The sequence below is a fragment of the Perca fluviatilis genome, chromosome 18 (genome assembly GCF_010015445.1).
Source record: "Perca fluviatilis chromosome 18, GENO_Pfluv_1.0, whole genome shotgun sequence".
NCBI lineage: Eukaryota > Metazoa > Chordata > Actinopteri > Perciformes > Percidae > Perca > Perca fluviatilis.
In genome coordinates, this window is record NC_053129.1 from 18,740,874 (window position 1) to 18,761,416 (window position 20,543).

At 39.1% G+C, this 20,543-nt stretch overlaps 1 protein-coding gene across 1 annotated transcript; it reads left to right on the plus strand.

The window, feature by feature from the left end:
* The first annotated feature begins 14,019 nt into the window (after window positions 1-14,019).
* On the plus strand, window positions 14,020-20,015 carry LOC120547336 (visual system homeobox 2-like). The gene is made up of 5 exons (XM_039782905.1): window positions 14,020-14,546; window positions 15,069-15,159; window positions 15,805-15,928; window positions 17,732-17,912; window positions 18,840-20,015. The coding sequence occupies exons 1-5, from the start codon at window positions 14,123-14,125 to the stop codon at window positions 19,169-19,171; spliced, it is 1,152 nt and encodes a 383-aa protein (XP_039638839.1). The 5' UTR covers window positions 14,020-14,122; the 3' UTR covers window positions 19,172-20,015.
* The last annotated feature ends 528 nt before the right edge of the window (window positions 20,016-20,543 follow it).

Consider the following 20,543-nt stretch of genomic DNA (forward strand, 5'->3'; position numbering starts at 1 on the left):
TGATGTAGTATTATTACAGATTAAGCTACCCAGTGGTATATAAAGTAGTTGAAATCAGCCCCACTATTGGCAGCTGCAACATTAAAGAGATTAACATATATATATTTAATGACCATTCTGCATAATGAGTACTTTTACTTTTGGTATTATAAGTATATTTTGATGTTAAAACTTGTAACATTTTGAGTTGGACTTTGACTTGTAACAGAATATTCTTACACTGTAGTATTGCTCCTTTTACTTTAGTAAAAGATTTGAGTACTTCTTCCACCACTGCTGAAATTTCATGCAGGTCCAGTAGTAGTCCCCTTACTCCCCTTAATCAGCCTCTCAACAAACAGTATATATACCTGCCCACAAAGACTAGTTAGCTGCCTTATTGTCAGTTTGGCTTCATGTCTTTGTGCTACAGCCACATGTTCTCTTCTACCTCTGCCTCTTTCCTTTTTCTTTTTTTTTTGCATTTGACAGCTGCCTGTCTGTTGCTTCCTTCTGGTTTTAACAGACAAAGTAAACCTCACTTTTATCTGAGTTTGAGTCTTTGCTTTCAGTCCTCAACTTACTCACACTAACCACATTTACTGTAGATGTGACAGAGATACACACTGATGTTACTGTGTGTGGCCAGCAGGCTCATTAGCATCTCAAACACATCCAGTGGCTTCGTCACATTTACGGGTGTGTCATGGCGAGATCCCACTTGTCATTTTCCTGTGCTTACAAGCTTGTCCTGGTGCCTTGAAGAGGAGGATGACGAGGGGGAGAGAGGCAGATAAATCTCATTCGCTTTTTCATCACACTGACTTCATTCTTCACAGCCCTTTGATGAGACAGGGGCGCAAACCTGGGTGGAGTCTTGGAGATTTACGGCCGACAGAAGTGTGCAGGCCATTAAAGCCCAGCGTCCTGCTAATGAACAGTCAGTGCAATCACCCTGAGAGGAGTACAGTATGTACAGAGCTCATCGATCCAGTGTCATCCTTAGGGACATGTAAGCTGTAGTCTGACCCTGTCACATGAAAGGACAACAAGATTTATCTTTATTTTCTAATCAGAAGTCATGTTGGATTATATGATGTTGTATATCTAACCTCTAAGACTGCATGTTATTGTGTTATGGTTTAAGTTTCAGAGTCAAAGCAAATCAAAATCAATAGACTGAGTAGCAATTACTAGATCAGAGTTTGGGAGTCATCTGCAAAATAGCAACAAAATTATCCCTGCATGCTTCCCCCAACATACACACACAACATCTACCCCTTCCTCCCTCCCCTCCTCCCTCTGGGTATTGACATGCAGCCCCAGCTGTTGCCCGGTGATGCAGAGCCCCAAACTGTGCAGCGTCTTGTCATCAGAGTGGTGGCGTCTCATGGGAGAGCAGAGATGAGTGCTGTAATTAGCGGGGGAATGAGGCCAGCAGCAAGCCAAGTGTTCCTGTGGGGCCCCTGGAGGCCTCAGGGGACTTTCAGACGCGTGGCTAACCTGTGGGGCTACCTGTGGCTTTTAGTGCAGAGTCAACTGCTGATTTGTTGCACCTAAAGCGATGAAACAAACCTGTTTTTCCTTATTAATGTTTGGAGACAGCAGGTGGATATGGATTTGCTTTTGAATTTTACACTTATTTATCAGAGCAGGGGAGATAACATTAATAATCAACTGTGGATAATAATAACCAACGGATTCTTATTTATTTCAAGGCTGTGGTCTGAGTGGGTCACCCTTTTTTCTGTTTTATGTTATTTTAAATTAAAAATATTTGGGTTTTGGACTGTCAGACAGAAACATTCTACAGTAAAGAATTTTAATTTGAGCTCTAGGAAAATTGTGCTCTAGGAAATTGTGATGGGCACTTTTTCATTAGTTTATGACATTTTATGGACTAAATCGATCAATTAGAATAATAGATTAATTGATATTAAAAGTAATTCTCAGTTGAAGCCCTGAAATTTAAAGTGTAGTTATGCCCTTTCTTCATAAAATGTAATCTAGGTTTGAGTTTGGTCACTTGTGGGGATATTTGATTTAATTATAGTATTTTACTTAATTGTATTTTTATTTCAAATTTCAGTGAATAGTTCAGTGAAATGTGTGTGCGTGTGTGTGTGTCTCTGCGTGCGCTGGTGTGTGCAGGTGTATGACGGCTGCTTCTGCTTCATCTGCGTCTGCCGCTGATGAGTAAAGCCATGAAATAGATCCAGCTGGAGATGTGTGGAGGAGACTGAGGCCTCCTGGGAAATCATCCACACCTCCACTAGCACCGTGTCCACTTCTTTAGCACCCCAGAGAGCTATCAATAAGTGGGTAATTGAATTTTAAGCACAAACACTGCCATCAAATGAGCGTCGACGGGTGTGTGTGATGGGGGGGATGTTTAGCTGTGTGAACATGGTGAGGCTGTCATCTGGCCCTCTGGGGGTTTGCACAGGAAGGATGAATGTTTAATCCATTAAATAACAATTACAGTCTGGAGTGGCTGCTGGAGGGAGGGAGGCAACATGGCTGAACTGCTCACATGCTTGAAAATGAGATTGCTTCTTCATGACACAAAGCATCCTTACATCACGGTGTTTGAGTGAACCAGCAGCATGCACATTATTGAAGCTTTGTATTTTGGGGGCAAATGTGGGGGTTTTACCAACCTTGTAAGTAATTTACATTATGTTCTACAGTAAAAAAAAAACGCATGGTGGATACTTTTTATGCTAATTTCAGTATTTTCTAGACAAAATATATATGGACTACTTTTAGGCTAACCTAATAAATAAAGGATTTAATTATTCCTGGCAGTGTGGAGAGGGCTTTGTAACCACTTTAAACAGAGATTAGATTAAAGAAAGGAAATACATGTTCCTAGACTGCCTTATCTGAGTTATGTTCTAAGATTTAGATTTATTTTATGCATCTCTTATTTAGTAATTTAATCTTAATTTGTCAGTTTTTTATTCACTTGAATTATTTATTTCCTATATTTTGAAGATGTTTTGCTTATTTTTGATACTATTCCAATCTCAACATACAATCCTATTTGTTTTATATAATCTGCTTTGTATCTGTGAACATACATATCATTTTATAATTCTTTCATATGAATGGAAATGAGCATTGACATAACAATACACTAAGAATATGTAAAATCTTCTTTGGCTCAATAAAAATATGTGAACTAAAATAGATTAGATTAGACAACTTTAATTATTCCCACAGGGGAAACTTGTTTGGTCTGCCATGCACATGACAAATAACAAAAGAGACCCCAGACCGACAGGTAACTTCAGACAACACATGAAAGACATACTGCAGCGGCAGTAACACTAACACCCAAACTAACAGACACTCCAAGAGGACGCTAGCTCAGGAGCCTGCCTAACCCTTTAGTTAATAAATAAAAGGCCAGGTGTGCACCTAAAAACAAAAATCCATATATCAGGAAATACATATGAAAAGTTAAAAACATTCTGTGAAAAATACAAACACTTGACACACTTTTTACTGAATGACTAAAAACAGTGAACAGGCGGTTGCCTTCCCTGATGTTTGGTGAATTAGGAGTCAGACCAATTAACCAGCGTTTAGATCTCTATGCAGGTAAACAAACATTACATTTTATGGATATTTAATTTCCCTAATCATCTCCTAGGATGTTTCCTGTCAAGAATTATGTAATCTACTAATTCAGGGAAAAACACAGGCATTTATTTTGAGTTAATTCATTTTGAGTTGGTTAACTCATTATTTAATAAATGAAAAATCTAAATAATCAAAAGATTCGGAACACTTTCTTTCTGGTGTCTTGGTTGGACTTTGCCTCATGACCTCAGTATTTAAAAAAAAAAATGGCTACGGCTCTGCAGCCATGCTAAGATAAACATTTGATATGTTTTTGACTTAATGTTTGACTAATTGATTTATCACTGCACTAACTGTCAGGTCACATGCAGCTCATGCTCTTGATACAAAGAAAGAGCCACAATAAGGTGCAGATTGTTTAATTAGTAGCCCACTTAACAGATTAATTCATCAATATCCATACTGTTGTGTGTGAATATAAAATAGCCTGTCCCCTTTGAGTGAAAATGAGATCTTAGTTTGTGGTTAGAAGTGTGCTCTTAGCAATGAATCAACCTTGAAAAATGATTGTATAAAGTCAAAACGTAGAAGCTAAATTCAATGTCCTCTGAACTCATTTGTAAACAAAGTGCTGATGACTTAAATCAAAGGTGATGCCAACATTTATTCAGAAATATAGCTCTTAAGAATAAAAAAGTGGTTCTCGTCTTGAGAGTCAGAAGTGAACAGATGTTTGTAGAGATTACATTTCCACTCCGACTGTAAATTAAGTATGTGGACTGCATGACAACATCATCACTGAAGTCTGAGGCTGTAAACACAGGGTATGAATCTCAGAGAAGTCCTAGAAAATAGGAAAATAGAATCTCAACTCTGTTCAGTGTCAAAAATAACCTTTTCATGTGGAGGAAAAAGTTGGCAGACACTTGTGGAAGGTCACAGCTAAAAACCTAAAGCTTTTGATTATTTATGTCACTGGGAGAACAAATATTCTAGATAACGACACTTGAATTCAAAAAAGAAAATAATCTGGAAATTAAACCTCACCTTTTTGAAATGCATCACCAAATACAGTGACATTCATGTAGCCTACTTACAGGGTTTTTAAATCACCGGGCATGGCAGCAGCCATGAGTGACATGTTTGGTGAAAGTAAGTCTTCTCAGTAAAGGACAAGCTGGTCATAAATCCTCAGAGCAGCCATCTGAATCAGACATGAAACTATAAGAGATATTTGGAGGATTAGAAGATCAGAAACATTTAAAGGCATAAATGGACAGTTAAGTGCTCGTGTCAGAGTGTGTTTTTAGTTCTGTGCATTCGCGTCAAAGAATATGATTTAGGAAAATAATGAAGCATTGCCATTACCCTTCCTTACACTCTGTCCACACACACATACACACACGCACACACACACACACACACACACACACACACACACACAGCTCCCTGAACACAGTGTGTCAGTGATCGTTAAGTTGCACTCGTGATCCAAAGCGAGTTTGCTAGCCGTGGTTTTCTCATGCTGCTCACACAATGGCCTGTATATGGGAGCTGCCTGGTGGCATTGCTTAATTAGGCGAAGAGTTGATTCATTTGCACTAATTGACAGCTAATTAAAGGAGTGAGGGCACATCGGATTGACGTTCCTCTGAGAGGAGAGGCCTTGACTGCAGGGTATGTTAGAGAGAGAGGAATTATGAAATATTGAGTCTTCTGGTTACCACCTGCCATTAGAAGTGGCTTCAAACATATGGAACCCTGTGTGTGTGTGTGTGTGTGTGTGTGTGTGTGTGTGTGTGTGTGTGTGTGTGTGTGTGTGTGTGTGTGTGTGTGTGTGTGTGTGTTTGGTTTAACAGGCTCAGTGTTGAAATGCAGCCTGTAGAGTCCAGCTGCTTGTGATTCAAAGTTTTCTTAAGCTTCAAGAAAAAAGAAAGTGAATCTGATAACAATAATAATAATACATCCAGTTGGCTAAGACAAACAAATTATTTGAAATAAGTAACAAACAAGTTGAATTCTTCATTCTGTAGCTATTTGCATATTCAAACGCTGACTTGGCAAAGAAAGAACCCATTATATTTTGGAGGAGAACCAAATCACAGCGTGGATACAAAAATAAATTTTCACTTTCGTTAAAATTGTGTGATTGGGCATGGCCTTGGTGGAGGTCTGCGCTCTCTGAGTGCCTTTTCAGTTAGAAATGTTATCAAGAAAAAGAGACAGATAACAAACATAAAGAAGTATATTATTATTTTTAATAATAGTATTTGCTTTTAGTTCTTTTGAAATATAAAGCGTATTATGTACAAAGAGAAGGACTGCCAGGCTTTAGCATTATCAAGTCTTGCCTTGTGTATTCAAAATTGACTATATTCAGCTGATTATTTACCCAAAGTGATTGCACACAGATATCAAGGGTTATCCAAGATTGCACAATTATTTTCTCCATCCAGTAAACTAGCAGATAATATGAATAATTTCTGATGCGCCTCATGTTTCTTTATAACCTGACGAGCCAGATAGTTTGTTACGCAGAACCATCTGAGATGCCGTCATTGAAAACTGTTTCTGTAAAGAAACCTAGCTGCTCTTGCGTCTCTGTTTTGAACATGTTGGCAGCTCTCCAGCTTTGGGACGCTGTCACAGGACGTTAACACAAGTTCTCTGGAGTTTGAGGGCCAACAGAAAAGGTCCTGAGTGAGTCAACTCAAATCTCTTCCGTCCTGCAGGACGAGGAAAAAATGCTCTCTGCAGGAGATCAATAATATGTTGTCTTCATGTCTGCTGGTGCTGCTCATGTGAATCAAAAAAAGACAATTAGGGGCTTATTAGGGTCTTGGGGAGACATAGCTCACGGGGCGTCTGCTCGCCTGCTCAGCCCCAGCTCTGAGCCACTGCCATAGCTCAAAACAGTCAGGGGCATTGTCTCACCTAATTACGCTGAAAGCAGAGGCCCCTTTTTGTGTTGCTACTGCCATGCCTGTCCGATTCCCTTCCCCTACCCAACTGCTAGTCCCTGTCCGCTGTGGAAGTGTGCTAATTAGACAAGAAATGGGCCCAAGTAATTATGTCAATTCTCGTTTACGATTAACCACAATGAGGAATATTATTTTGTCAGGAAAGTTTTGGGGTTTGGGGGGGCCCTCTCTCCCACGTTTCCCAAAGTATTTTCCTCATTACGCCAATAACACATCTGCACACGGAACAGGGGAATGTGGCACACTCGGCAAGTCAGAGTCCCCGACAAACTTGAGAGCTTAAATAGATGCACTCATACAGAAATGGAGACTATAGAAGGGCAATGGCATGAAGTTATTGCCCTAATTAATGCTTTGTGCCCACAGAGCAAACTGTTGAATTACCAGTGGCACATTGTTCAGATTGTGAGAGCCTTTTGTTTCTTCACCTTAATAGGATGTTTTGATCAACGGCTGTTTGGTGACCCAGCTCTTTTTCTTAAATGCCGAGCTCTGGGAAACAGCAATTAGCTAGATTAGAAGAGCCATTTCTGGAGCCTCAGACAAAGAGAAAGATGGATCAGACAGAAAGAGCTGGTTCAGAATGAAACTCATCACTGAAGCTCAAATAGGTTTTTATTGAAGAGCTGAATGCATTTTAATGAGTGATATGTTCTATGGTAGATCATTTTTACAGTTGATAGAAAGTAAATGCGGACAAAGACTCTTTTGGAGTATAGCCTACTTATTTCAATGAAGTCTCCTTCAGTCATTTCAATCATCATGGTGTCAACTTGTGTTTTCTTTCTTTCTTGTGTTTCTTTGCAGCACTTGTGTACAGTTATTTAAACAGCAGTGTGACTGTTTGTTGTGTTCACCACATTGATAGAGCATCAGTCTTATCACTTTTGTAAAAAAATCTTTTTTATTAAGGTTAAAATTGAGTGTGCATTGATGTCAGTGACAGAAGGTTTTAGTCAGTATAGTGCAATCTGCACCGTTAACATCTCATTATTCACAATATTAGCTGTTTTAAACTTAAATCAACTATTTTATTGTATATGGACTTTTTTCCCTATAGATTTAATCAGTGTCTTATAACCAGGTAGATAAGGTTGATTTTGGTGCTTTATAGAACCAAATGGTTTATGATACAGGGAGTGATTAAATAATATCAACTGAGTGGACTGATTCAGTCACGCTACACATATTAAATATAACAAATGATAATACAAATGCTTACAGAGTACCATGCCTTCCACAGGACACTGTCTCATAACTGGTCCTTAAATTGGCATTGTTTATTTCAACCCAAATTACAACTTGCTGTTTAAGTTGGATCATGCCGATGTGTTTGTATTAGGCAAAGTCATTATTGTAGCCAGCCAGTACATTCATGAAACTGCTATATTATTTTATTTGTGCTTCCTCTCTCTTTGTGTTAAGTGATGAGTTCTGATTTTGTATTTCTTTTAACACAGAGTAAAGCAATAGGATAGAGATGAACCTAAGGAGGTTAAAAGAAGCTGTTGTGTTCAGAAGCGTTGAGATGGGATGCTTCGTAGGATGCAAAAATGTGTTTCTAGCTGCATCCTGATCCAAGTGGAAGGATTTGATTCATATGCAGTGTGTGTGTGTGTGTGTGTGTGTGTGTGTGTGTGTGTGTGTGTGTGTGTGTGTGTGTGTGTGTGTGTGTGTGTGTGTGTGTGTGTGTGTGTGTGTGTGTGTGTGTGTGTGTGTGTGTGTGTGATGTAGAAACCCCATTAGCATAGCTGTTGGTGTGGCATTGATCTCTTCATTCACCTCTAATGAAATGTCTCTCTAATAGCTTCTCATGAGATGCGGGAGGTAATTTAAGTTGCTTTACTCCGCTCTCTTTCATTCTCTGGTTTTTAACAACATCATTTTATTAGTGGTCCGTTAGTGCAGCAAAAACTGTAAAACCAAAAGTCACAAAAATTGGCAGGTGGGTTGCAAATTGCACCCACTATGGTACATAAAATGACCCTCTTTGACCTCGAGGCAATATCCTATTTTGTTTATAATCGTTATAATCATTTGTAACTTCACTTCCTGCCCTTGTGTATTGTCCGCCTGTAGGCCTACTAGTCCCGAACCTGGCCTGATTTCACCTGTCCCTCCCTTTTCTCCTTTGTGTATTTAGTCTGTGTCTCCCTTTGTCTGTGCCACGTCATGTTCATTGTTTGAGTTAGCATTCCAGTATTGTAGCCTATATTTTTCAGACCTACCTTCAGATACATCTGCCTGTTTTTTTCGACTGCCTACCTGTGTACTAATCCCTGCTTTAAAATAAGTACAGGAGCCAGCATTTCAAAAATGATTTTACAGGATTATATTGGTTGGATTGGATTAAATTCTGATCTAAAAAGTGGGTATTTTAAAGCAGATCCAAAGATTTCTGATCCAGAATATTTGGATTTGGTGATCCAATCCTACCTTTAATCTGGACAAAATGGGTATTTGGGTATTTTAAATTTTAAGGCAGAAATCTGGATCAATTTGATGCCAGAATTCGGGATCATTTGTATCCCACCTCAGAGGTGGACAAAAAGCCTCTGGCAGGGACGTGCACAGGTACTGCTATTGTTGCCTGGGCAACAGCCTGTTTGCCCTGATTGGCTTAGCTGCCCCTCTGGTGGAAGAGCTTAAATAAACTTTCTTTCTTTTTCTTTTTTTCTTTTTTTGCTGTTGTGGCTGCATTAATACGATAATACGCCCATCATTACTAAGGTTAAATCAAATTAAATCGCTATATATCATTCAATCTTGCTCTCAGCGATGCCCCCAGTCACGTGATTTAAAGAGAGGGAACGCCAAGCCCTTCTACGTTCACGTGAGTTTTTGAAGTTATGGAGATTATGACAAATGCCCTGTGAATAACCACAAAAATCCACTTGAGCTTTGAATAAAGTGCAACTTCAGCTTGTAACGTTTGTATCACGTTTCGCAGCATTACCTTATATTAACGTAAAATGCTACATTATCAACCAAAGCTAATGACAGCCTATGTTGCAGCAGCAGGCTAACGTAGCCACGTTACGTCCGTTACATTAGTGTGCGTTCTGTAGAGAAGAGAGAGGCTCAGGGATGTGATGGTTTGGGGCTCGTTGTTTCCCTCCAAATGTCTGTGCACGTCCCTGAGCCTAGGCTTCACTTCACCCAGATATTGTTACCCAAGATGTTCATTACATTTAAACTCTGTTTTTAACTGTGATTAGTTTACCATAGACAGTATGGTTATTATAGAACCAAGTAATTGAAGAAATGTTAAGCACCGCCAAATATGATTAGGCCACAGTTCCTGTAAACACCTGGAAAAACTGGGTTAGGTTTGGGGTTAGGGTTATTAGCAATGGAATTTCCGAGTGGGGACCAGGAGTGAGTGTACTCTGGTAGTAGGTGACAGGCTATGAGGTTAGATTATCTTCATGACAGTCAGTAATTCAACGTAGCCACAGATGTAAAAATATAAAGGCCAGGACACTGTTCAACACTATTGAAAAATATGTTTTTAATCTCAGTGAGTCTTTTAGTACTGGTTAATTAAGAAATACAACACTGTAGCCTTAAGAAACCTCCATACAAACTATAAAGCCATGTTTCCAAAATATTGCAGCAGTCTGTACACATGTAGATGTCTGCTGTGTCGGCAGGCATATAATAATGTGAAGGCTCGATTATACTCCAGAATGGATACACATGGACAGCTGCAAACACCATGGGTGCATAGGCTAGCGCTGGGCAATATACCGATATTATATCAATATCGTGATATGAGACTAGATATCGTCTTAGATTTTGGATATTGTAATATCGTAATACGACATAAGTGTTGTCTTTTCCTGGTTTTAAAGGCTGCATTACAGTAAAGCGATGTCATTTTCTGAACTTACCAGACGGTTGTAACTGTTCTATTATTTACCTTTACCCACTTAGTCATTATATCCACATTACTGATGATTATTTATCAAAAATCTCATCGTGTAAATATTTTGTGAAAGCACCAATAGTCAACACTACAATATCGTTGCGGTATCGATATTAAGGTATTTGGTCAAAAATATCAGTGATATTTGATTTTCTCCATATTGCCCAGCATTGGTATAGGCCTACAGTACATCGGTTTATACTATCTGCTTGGAGGATGCGTTCCACACATGAGCAGTAGATCGCTAAGCTACCACCTGCTACATGGATGTATTAACTGGATACCGGATCACAAAATGGCGCTTAATTTCTAAGCTTCCGGGTTTACTTCCATAATATGCGGCCCACTGAATATGCGCAGTAGTGTTTTCCCTGCTGGCTCCCGGGCATTCTGAGTGCGGGCCCAGGGGTCCATGCTGGAGTCTGTACGTCCGATTCTTGTGAACGCGATATCTCAGAAGCAACTTGAGGGAATTTCCTTAAATTTGGCACAAACATCCACTTGGACTCAACGATGAACCAATTTGATTTTGTGGTCAACGGTCAAGGTCACTGTGACCTCACATAAAACCTTTTTGGCCATAACTAAAGCTGATTATAACATGTTTACACAAATTTGATCTCCCAAATCTATAGGATAAAATGGTGAAATCATGACATTTTACACCAGAATGATCACAGGGCGTGACACTATAATGTTCTGCAAAAACACTTTTCTGGCCATTATTCAACACCATAACAGAAGGGGAGATTGTGACACTAATATTGGGTGCTCACCTTGAAACTGTGGAGATTGTATAGATCTTCTGTGCTGCCCGGGTTGAACCTGTGTGGGAAGCATGCATGTTTTAGAATTTGTAGCTTCTTTGCAGCAACATCTGAAGCATTGTCTACTATCTTTCTATTCTGTTCCTCCACCACAAGCTCATTGGTTTTGCTAATATTGAGCTTTGGGTGATTATCGTTGCACCATGTGACAAGATCTCTTTCAGTCCTCTGTAAGAAATAGTCTTTAAGTGAAGACACTATGTTTCCCACTGGAAATTATTCACTGGAATCATACATGTTAATATAGTGAAAACTTCCATTTCACAAACAAAATACACTTAATACCTTTTTATTAAATTCCCTTCAAAGTCTTATGAGTCTGGACAGACAAACTGACAGGCAAATTGACTGGCGGAGGCATACAACCGGTAGGCCTAATCATTTTTATTTTTTGGAAAAATCTAAAAGATTTTTTTCCCCATCACAGTTAATATTTGAATCCACAGTTTCACACTGACTCAGGCAAATAAATGTGTAATAATTCACCAAAGCAATGTCCTAAACTAAATAACATTTAATGGTGACAGAATCTATTTCTTTTTTATATAGCCGTAGCATATAGGCTTAGCCTATATAATACAGCTTTTTTAAGTGATGGTGTATCTTATTCCACTTAAATTTAGGCCTACAGTCTCTTGTCCTGCAGGGAGATGCGGGCGCAGTGAAACACAACGCAACAAGGAGCCTCATCATGACGAAGGGTGAAGCCGCATCTCATGATCACATGTGAGATTACAAACCAGCACTAAATCTATTGTGGGTTTGGCCGTCACTGACAGCCTGATGCACGGCTGCCAAACAGTCCCGCCGGAACCACCTATTTATTCATCACCACATGTCCCATTGAGAAGACTGTATCTGCGCTTCCATCGCGCGCGTCCACTCATCTCCATAAACTCTCCTCTTCGTAATTATCTGTCCAGATGTCCAAAAGTGTGCCGCACATTATCTCCGAACGATTGAAACTCCGCAATAATTGAATAACAGCTGATTAGAGAGGATTAGGTTTGTGGAAACGGAGACAGAAAATGAGAGTATTTTCACTTCATTTCACATTTCAGTGGGTTTGAATTCGAAGCTGAGGTTTAAATACGGTGATAAATGAGTGTGAAGGGAAGCTGCGGATGATTTCCCCTGACATCCGAAATGTCTTTGCTCTTACTTTTACTCGGATTCATGCGCTGAAACATTGTGTAACTTTTCAGTTTGTGTCGTAGCTTTCTGTGTTTGATATCAGACCTCAAACAGAAAAAAAGAACTCAGGAGGTAAATAAATCTGTTGTTGTATCGAGCTCTGGCATTTGCTCCTCTGTTTGTCTCATATCTAATTGCCACCCTGGTGTGTCCTAAATACCCTCAACTGGGATATTGTATTCTTTATCATGTGACCCGTCAGAGAATAAAAAACGCTTAATAATCTATCAACAGATGCTCAGACTGCCACAAAGACAAAACGTTTAATGCGCAAACCTAATTAGAATATGCAAATGACAGTGTGGGTTATATGGGACGTTAGGGAGAGAGCTGAGTCTAGTAACGGATCAATCAGTGTGTGGTCCTCCCAATTAGAAGCTGAATTGATTCATTAACTGATAGAGAAATTGGCTAATGTGAGTTTATGAGAGTTTTTTTTTTTTTTTTTTTTACCACTGAAAATCCTATTTTGGTCCTGATTGAATGTGACCCGTTTTTATGTTTTTTAGTTGACGAGTTGACGAGTTATTGGCATATTTATTGGAAAATGTTAAAATATAGAAAGCTGACTTATAAAGATCGATTGCAGTTACTGAACTGCACTAAGGTAATCCGATTGCTCATCTTTTAAATGATACATTTTATTGTCATGTGTCATAACAGATTTATTTGGGTGAATGGTAGGCTATCAAACGTAATTTTGTATGTCAGAAATTAAAAATGAGACTAGGCTAGGCCTACTCTTGTTTATTCTTATTTAACATTATGAAGTACAACGTAGCCTACATTCTAACTACATCATTGTAATTATATAGGTTGAAATAATTCATTAGGTATATAGGATTAAAAATGTGTTTCATCTAGCAAAGCAACAGATGGCTAGTCAAAATATTTATGAATTATATATTTTTCGGTTTTCGGTAGGCATATTTGGTCCAAAGCTGGTTCGTCAGTAGCCTACATTTCAACAGTGACGCCACTGTTTGACATAGGCTACGTGCTGCAAATGAAGCTGATTTTCCTCGACATGAGGGATTTCGCTGATGATTTGTATGTAGCCTAGGCATAATTTTCATAGGCTACATAACTTTTAAACACTCACTTCCTCTCTCTTTTGTTAGTCAGGACCAAAACACTCACCAAGTCAACAAGAAAACAGCCTATAGGCTAAGCTCTTATTGTTTCCGATGTAGGCTATTTGTATGCGCTGAACTGACATTATGGTATCAAACTGAAGATTAGGCTTCTTCTGTAGAAAACAAAAGCATGCTTTCAGGAAAATGGGCTTATTCATTGTTCTGCGGTCACCAGCTGGAGGAGATGATTCCACTTTGTATTTGTCAGACAATCCACCTACCGAGCAATTTCTTGTCAAAAAATCAAATAGGACAGATATTTTGTCACATTTAGCCTAAATGCCAGAAATTGTAAAGATTCATGGGGCTCATGCAAACTTCAGTGTGGAGTCTCCCCCCTCTTGTGATTGGCTGCCGCCTGTTGCCTGTTGGATAAAAAGCGCAGCAGAGAGGAGGGCAGAGAGATGAAGGAGAATCACAGAGCTGATTGCATCAGGGACTGGCTTTTATTTTGAGGGAGTGGAAGACAAAAAGTGAAATCTCATCGCCATGACAGGGAAGGAGGGAGTTGTGCTCTCAGACACTGTGAATAGACAGAAATCAGCCTCACAAACCAGCTTGAACCACGGGGGATCCCAGCAGCCAGTCTGGAAGATGGCTCCCACGGTGCACCGGCGCACCGGCTTTGGGATCCAGGAGCTGCTCGGCCTCAACAAGGAGCCGCCGGCGGCCCCGAGGCGGCCGCTGGAGGCTCTGCCGCACAGTGCGCACGTCCTGGCCGCCAGGTCGGCCCTCGGACACGGCGGTCTCGGGGTCGGTGTGGGTTTGCTGGGACCAGAGGGAATACACTCGTTTTATAGCCAGCCTGCTTTTCTGGAGGTGCTGGCAGAGGCGCAGAATGTGCACCTGCATCCGCTGCACAGAGCGGCGCACATGGACCCACAGAGGGAGGCGCAGCACTCCGCCAGCTCTGGTGAGTGTTTGACATTAAAGTCCTGTAAACTCTATAACGCATAGGCCTACTGTGTTTCTGATGCAATGATTAGAATAGTCGTTGCAGGTTTTTAAAAACAGCACACGCTTGTGTCTCATGCATTTATTGTGAACGAGCTAAAATTGAGGATAGCAGACATCTTAAAGTCTTCGCGCCCTGTGATCGAGTGATAATGATGGAGAGACATTGGAAGTAAATTTCCACTGAGAAAAAAAAGAATGCATTTGTTTTCTAAATGGGCCTATTGAAAAAGATGTGTAGAGACCTTGCTAAAACGAATTCGTTTAATTTAGTCTTTTTTTAAGAGGTAGGCTACATTAGGCCTATTTTCTATCATTTGGGATTTTTTTTAAAGACTAGCAATATTGTCTGCATCTTTCATGCATTATCCAATGCAGTAGTTATTATTATTAGTATTTGTTATTATTATTAATAATATTATTATTATTATTATTTGTTGTTATTATTATCATTATTATAATTGCTGTTGTTTCCTTACAGATTCTGATGACATGAGTCTCTCCTCCGGTGATCAAAAGTTCTCTAAATCATCAATGAGTCAGAGCAAGAAACGAAAGAAAAGACGACACAGGTAAAATAAAAAAATAAAAAAGATAATCGAACTAATTTATTTCACTTAGACTGATGTTCCGGTCGGGCATATACTAATTTTAGGCCTTTTAAATAGTAATATCAATCTAGACTACTTGTCATCAGTGATTAAATCCTGTAAAACATTTTGTGTGTCTGATGCTCATAAAATTGCATTAGCCTAAATGTAATATGGTATTGGCCTAAATTTTACAAAAAACCTTCATAAAATCAACCCTCTGCTGTCTTAAAAAAAAGAAGAAAATACATAGTTGCTAGATGTTTCGGTAGGAATAGCTGTTTGTTTTTGTTTTTTGTTTTTGTTTTTGGGGGGAATCCCATGGTGTATTTATGATTTTTCTTACGATTTGACTCTATGCCTTTGGTAAATTAAGAAAATGAATTGCAATTGTCCTCTGTTGTTCCTATTTCTTACTTGCTAATTCTAAAAGAGTTCAAATAAAATAAAACTGACCGTTTCTCATTTTGTAAGATCTTGATTTTTTTTTCTTCCATTTTTTCCATTTCAGTCTTAGACGGATTTTAGATTGAACAAAATTGAATGAATATGAAATTGTGAATTTATGAAGGAATCCAAATGTATAAATGTATTCTCATATTTCCATTTTTTTTGTTTTGTCTGCAGAACCATTTTCACTTCCTATCAGCTGGAGGAGCTGGAGAAAGCTTTCAATGAAGCCCACTATCCAGATGTTTACGCCAGAGAAATGCTCTCCATGAAGACTGAGCTACCAGAAGACAGAATACAGGTGTGTTGGTGTGTATTGATGCCTGGGCAGTAGTCAGAAATGTGTGGGTTGTTATCTTAAATTCCAAAACCTGAATATGCTTTAATCATCTTGCTTTAAGGGGTGCGATACGACAAACAAACCCTTGAAAAAGAATACAAAATAAAGTCTTTTATTCAGTTAAATTATCCAGATATTTCCTGCAATGATAGCTTCTTTTAACTCAAAGTTAAAATTTCTTGCACTCATGGTGCTTGCCACAGATTCAGGTTACAAAGTGATGAAGAAAGCGAAGGAAAAATTCAGGTAGAGCCCCGAGTCAGCTACTCCATCATCCTCATCCTCACAATGCCTTCTGCTTTCACATTAGCAGCCAATTCAGCCTCTCAGTGTAATTAGTTAATTGAGGAGAACTTAGCACCTCTCTCCCTGCGAGAGAAGGGCCGCAGCCCTGAGATGAAATGATAACTACATAGAAATGAATTAGCACAGGTCAGCGGCTGAGCAGAGGGCTCTGCCTGGCTGCTATGAGCATTTTAATTTCCCGAGATATTTGAGCGCCTGTCTCCCATCGATCGGCCCTGGAAATTAACTTATTTTTCAATCAGCCTCTTCGCCCCCGGGGTCACCTCTCTCAGGAAGCATTTCACACACACAAGTGAAGACACACGCACACACACTGCCATGCACACTCACACCGTTGCTGTCAGAAAGCATGATTGCTCATCTGAGGCCCATCTTTTTATGAGATGGAGGTTATCATCAGATCTACCTGAATAGCTTTCCAGGCTCGGCTTTGATCGTTTTTAATTCCAGGTCTGCGAAACACACACACACACACACACACACACACACAATCTCATCCTGCCTCCTTGGCCATTTTAGCATGCTTGTTTTTTTTCCTGTTTTCCTCATTCATATTCACAAGCTTGCTGAGGCTATTGCGTGGTCCGGTTTCACGGAAATCAATTCAGGCACTTGAGGAGCTGGAAGGACACACAGACAGAAGACAACATATTCTTTAAATTAAGCAATGAGGAAATAATATTAAATATTAAACCCTGAATTTCAGGACTTGTGTTCTAAACCTATTTTGCAGCACATTTGCATTTCTGTCTATAATGGACTTTTCAGGTATCTGCGCAAGCACAATCAAATTTGACCCGAGCCTAATGAGCTCTTTTTGTTAAAAGCCTCCAGCAGATGTCATTGTCTCACTGATATTTATCCCCTGGTACATTAAATGAAAGATTCCTGCTTTGATACAGCAGTTTTTAAGACGTGAAAATAATCAGTTTTTAAAATCATAATTTTTCGGATACAGTTTTCCACAAAAAAGTTAAACTACTGTGTTAAAAAAAATATCATGAAATTACATCTCCTCCTCCCTCATTGAAAACTCCAGAATCTATCTATGAATATTTAAATATTGTTCAGTGAACTCCTTAAACACAAGATGATACTTTACTGAAGAGTACATTTTCAGTGTGTGTGCACTGGAGGTTTTCATCCTGGTACAAACACATTGTAAACTGACATTTAGAGAAGGTGATCGCAACTTTCTCCCTTCAGCGGATGAATATGAATGTATGTGAGTCTTATTGTCAAACTTGATACAAAACGATAAACAAAACATTTTATTATTGAGTGGAGGGGGACGTTAAGTCATGTTTTGGGCCAGTCACGATCGTAAATGTTCATGGATAGATAATGAGATAATAGATTATTGGCCAAGAATACAGAGAATAAAATTGCATGCATTACAGTAGTTTGCAAAGTTCAAGTAAACTTAATCTAATCTTTTATCTGACTCCCATTTCTCAGGTGTGGTTTCAGAACCGCAGGGCCAAGTGGAGGAAAAGGGAGAAGTGTTGGGGTCGCAGCAGCGTGATGGCAGAGTACGGCCTCTACGGAGCTATGGTCCGTCACTCCATCCCCCTGCCCGAGTCCATCCTCAAGTCAGCCAAGGAGGGCGTCACAGACTCCTACGCTCCGTGGTTATTAGGTAAATATGATTTGTTATGTGTACGTATGTCATCGGGGTGCATTTTAGTTGGCCATTGGCCAGTTAGTTTTCTATTTCTTACATTAATAAACGTTAATGTAAATAGTGAAAGGACTGATGGCTGAATTCCATTTAGCTGTTTCAGGGTCCTAGTATTATTCATGCTCACTGTCACACTGCCAGGGCTTACTGGGAAACTTGATTATAAGATTGTTAATGTGATAACACCTGTGCTTTTTCTACCATGACAAGTCAAAGTGCTGTAAAAAAATGTCTTTTATTGATCTTGAGCCAATATTGAGGCTCATTCAGTGAAAATACACTTTGCAAAATTGGCTGACAAAGCCCACATGGTGGGGTACTTTTAAAAGCTGCCTCATCCAGACCTTTATGTCTGATATACATAAAATGTGTTTGATTTGTTGTTAATTCTATACATAGTCACTCTTGGCCCATATTTTAGTCCCAAATTAAAAACTTTAGCTGTAGGTCCAAAGAAACCCTGCTATATTAGGTTGTGTCTTAGTGTTTGAAAATAGGGATAAAGATGTATTCTAACAGGAAGTGTGAGCTAAGCCTGGCTCATGTTAGGAGCCAATAAAAGTGTCAGCATGTCAATACAGTGATAATCCTACTTAATCAGGACAGATTAGACCAAATGGCCTCTCTCGCCTCATGTCAATTGATTAGTTAATCAATTAGGTGGCTCTAATTGAATAATAAGTTCTATCCACTAATCTATCACCATTCTCTTTCAATGTCAGACACCTCAGTACATACAAAATGCAGTGATTGTGAGGAAAAGACTATGCAATTTGTCATTTTTAAATTGGTGTCAATTTATTAAACTACACCAGGAAACACTAAAACAAGTTATCTAGCCCTCCTCCGCAAACCTTAACTGAAATGAATGTCCTCTCCATTCAGGTATGCACAAGAAGTCAGTTGATACCACACACACCTCCCCTGGAAAACCCTGCAGCCTCACACCACCACCACCACCAACAACAACACAGGAGAAACCAGTGGACAAAGTGATGCAGGAACAGACACGGATGAAAGACACTACTAACGCATCCATTTCTAAAGAGGAAATGAGGGAGAACAGTATTGCTGCGCTGCGAGCTAAGGCGCAGGAACACAGCGCTAAGGTGCTGGGGACAGTTTCCGACAAAACAAACGACCACGTAACCCATAAAGAGGAAGCTGAGGACAATGTGATGGAGCAGGGAACAGCAGAAGTGAAGAAGAGTGACTGAAAGAAGCTGCAGGATACAGACTGATGGTGAAAATACCTGCAGAGTGGAGTTTTCAGAATTCAGAGGCAGATGTTTCATTGGTTGAGTTGAACCTCGGTGCACGTGGAGTCTGAACTGTTGATCAAACCCACAGATCAAATATCAGTCATAGATAAGTGAATGAGAAATTATTTTCTTTATCCACTTGAGCTTACCTGTCAAGGTAACTGAAGGTTCTTTGGCTCCAACGATTGTGATGTATTAACTAAACCAATGAGATTATTTCTTCCTCACTGAAATATTTGTACAGCAAACTACACAACACCTTTTCATGTCGCCTTCTGTGAGAGAATGAAGAAGGCTTAAACATGGAAATGTTTTCGTAACATTTACTGCAGATGTTCTGATATGGAGCTGTGTTAAAAAATATATATATATTTATTTTCTTTAAAATAGATTAACTAGTACTGTGATATGGCAGCTATACTTTTATGCAACAGCAAGAATAAAGATGTTTATGGAAGTAAGTCTCCTTTCAACAAGCATCTCAAGCAAGAAATTGACTATACCTGATCTAGAGGTGCTAATGAGATGAATGTGAACTCCCTGTGATGAATGATTAATTTTAGTTGGGTGACTAAAAAGCATACAGTTGGTATCAATTCCCGTGAAGATTACAAGCCTAAATCTTTTGTTTTCCTTCAAATGTTGCAACATTTGTGATATACATACTGAAAATATTGTCCAATAGATAACACTGTAATGTTATGTACAGTTTACATTATCTGTGTTTGTCTCTGTATACATGTAACTGTATAAATGTAACTCTGGCCTAATTAAAAGTTACTGCTATTTAAAGTCCCCACCTCTGCTCAAAATATGTTTTGCTTATTGTTTCTTCACTTGGATGTTTGAGCTTCACTGTGCAGAATGATGTAGGATACAGAGTTTGACACTAGAAGTTTCTCTGTGCTCACTGTAAATCTTAGTTTAAGACTTGTACCCTACTTATGAGCATGACTTTGTGACATCACATCTAGTTTGGAAAACGATCCTGTCCAGCAAACGTTTGAAATGAAAAATATTTGCATATTGATACATTCTGGATTTAATGAGGAACAAGGAGTAGCCTAGTTGTAAGCTTATTAAAACTAAAAATGTTTTAAAAGGTAAATCAATCAAATCAAACTCTTTTGTGGAAACAAACACATCAGACAAGTTCTTATTTAAAATGTATTTTTTTATGAATCAACACATGCCTGGAAGGGATATTTAAACAACGAAATCCTGCGTGTTGCATAAAAAGAAACTTTTCTTTTGCAACTGATGTTGAAATCCAGCTACTGTTCTTTTCCAAAAGTGTCGGCACACGGGTTTGTACCGCCCTTTAACG

What these genes read in the sequence shown, in the direction of transcription:
- LOC120547336 (XM_039782905.1), top strand. Translation starts at nt 14,123, where the DNA reads ATGACAGGGAAGGAGGGAGTTGTGCTCTCAGACACTGTGAATAGACAG. An exon ending in CGAAAGAAAAGACGACACAG is followed by an intron (nt 15,160 to 15,804) that starts GTAAAATAAAAA and finishes TTTTGTCTGCAG; the next exon opens with AACCATTTTCACTTCCTATC. An exon ending in CTACGCTCCGTGGTTATTAG is followed by an intron (nt 17,913 to 18,839) that starts GTAAATATGATT and finishes CTCTCCATTCAG; the next exon opens with GTATGCACAAGAAGTCAGTT.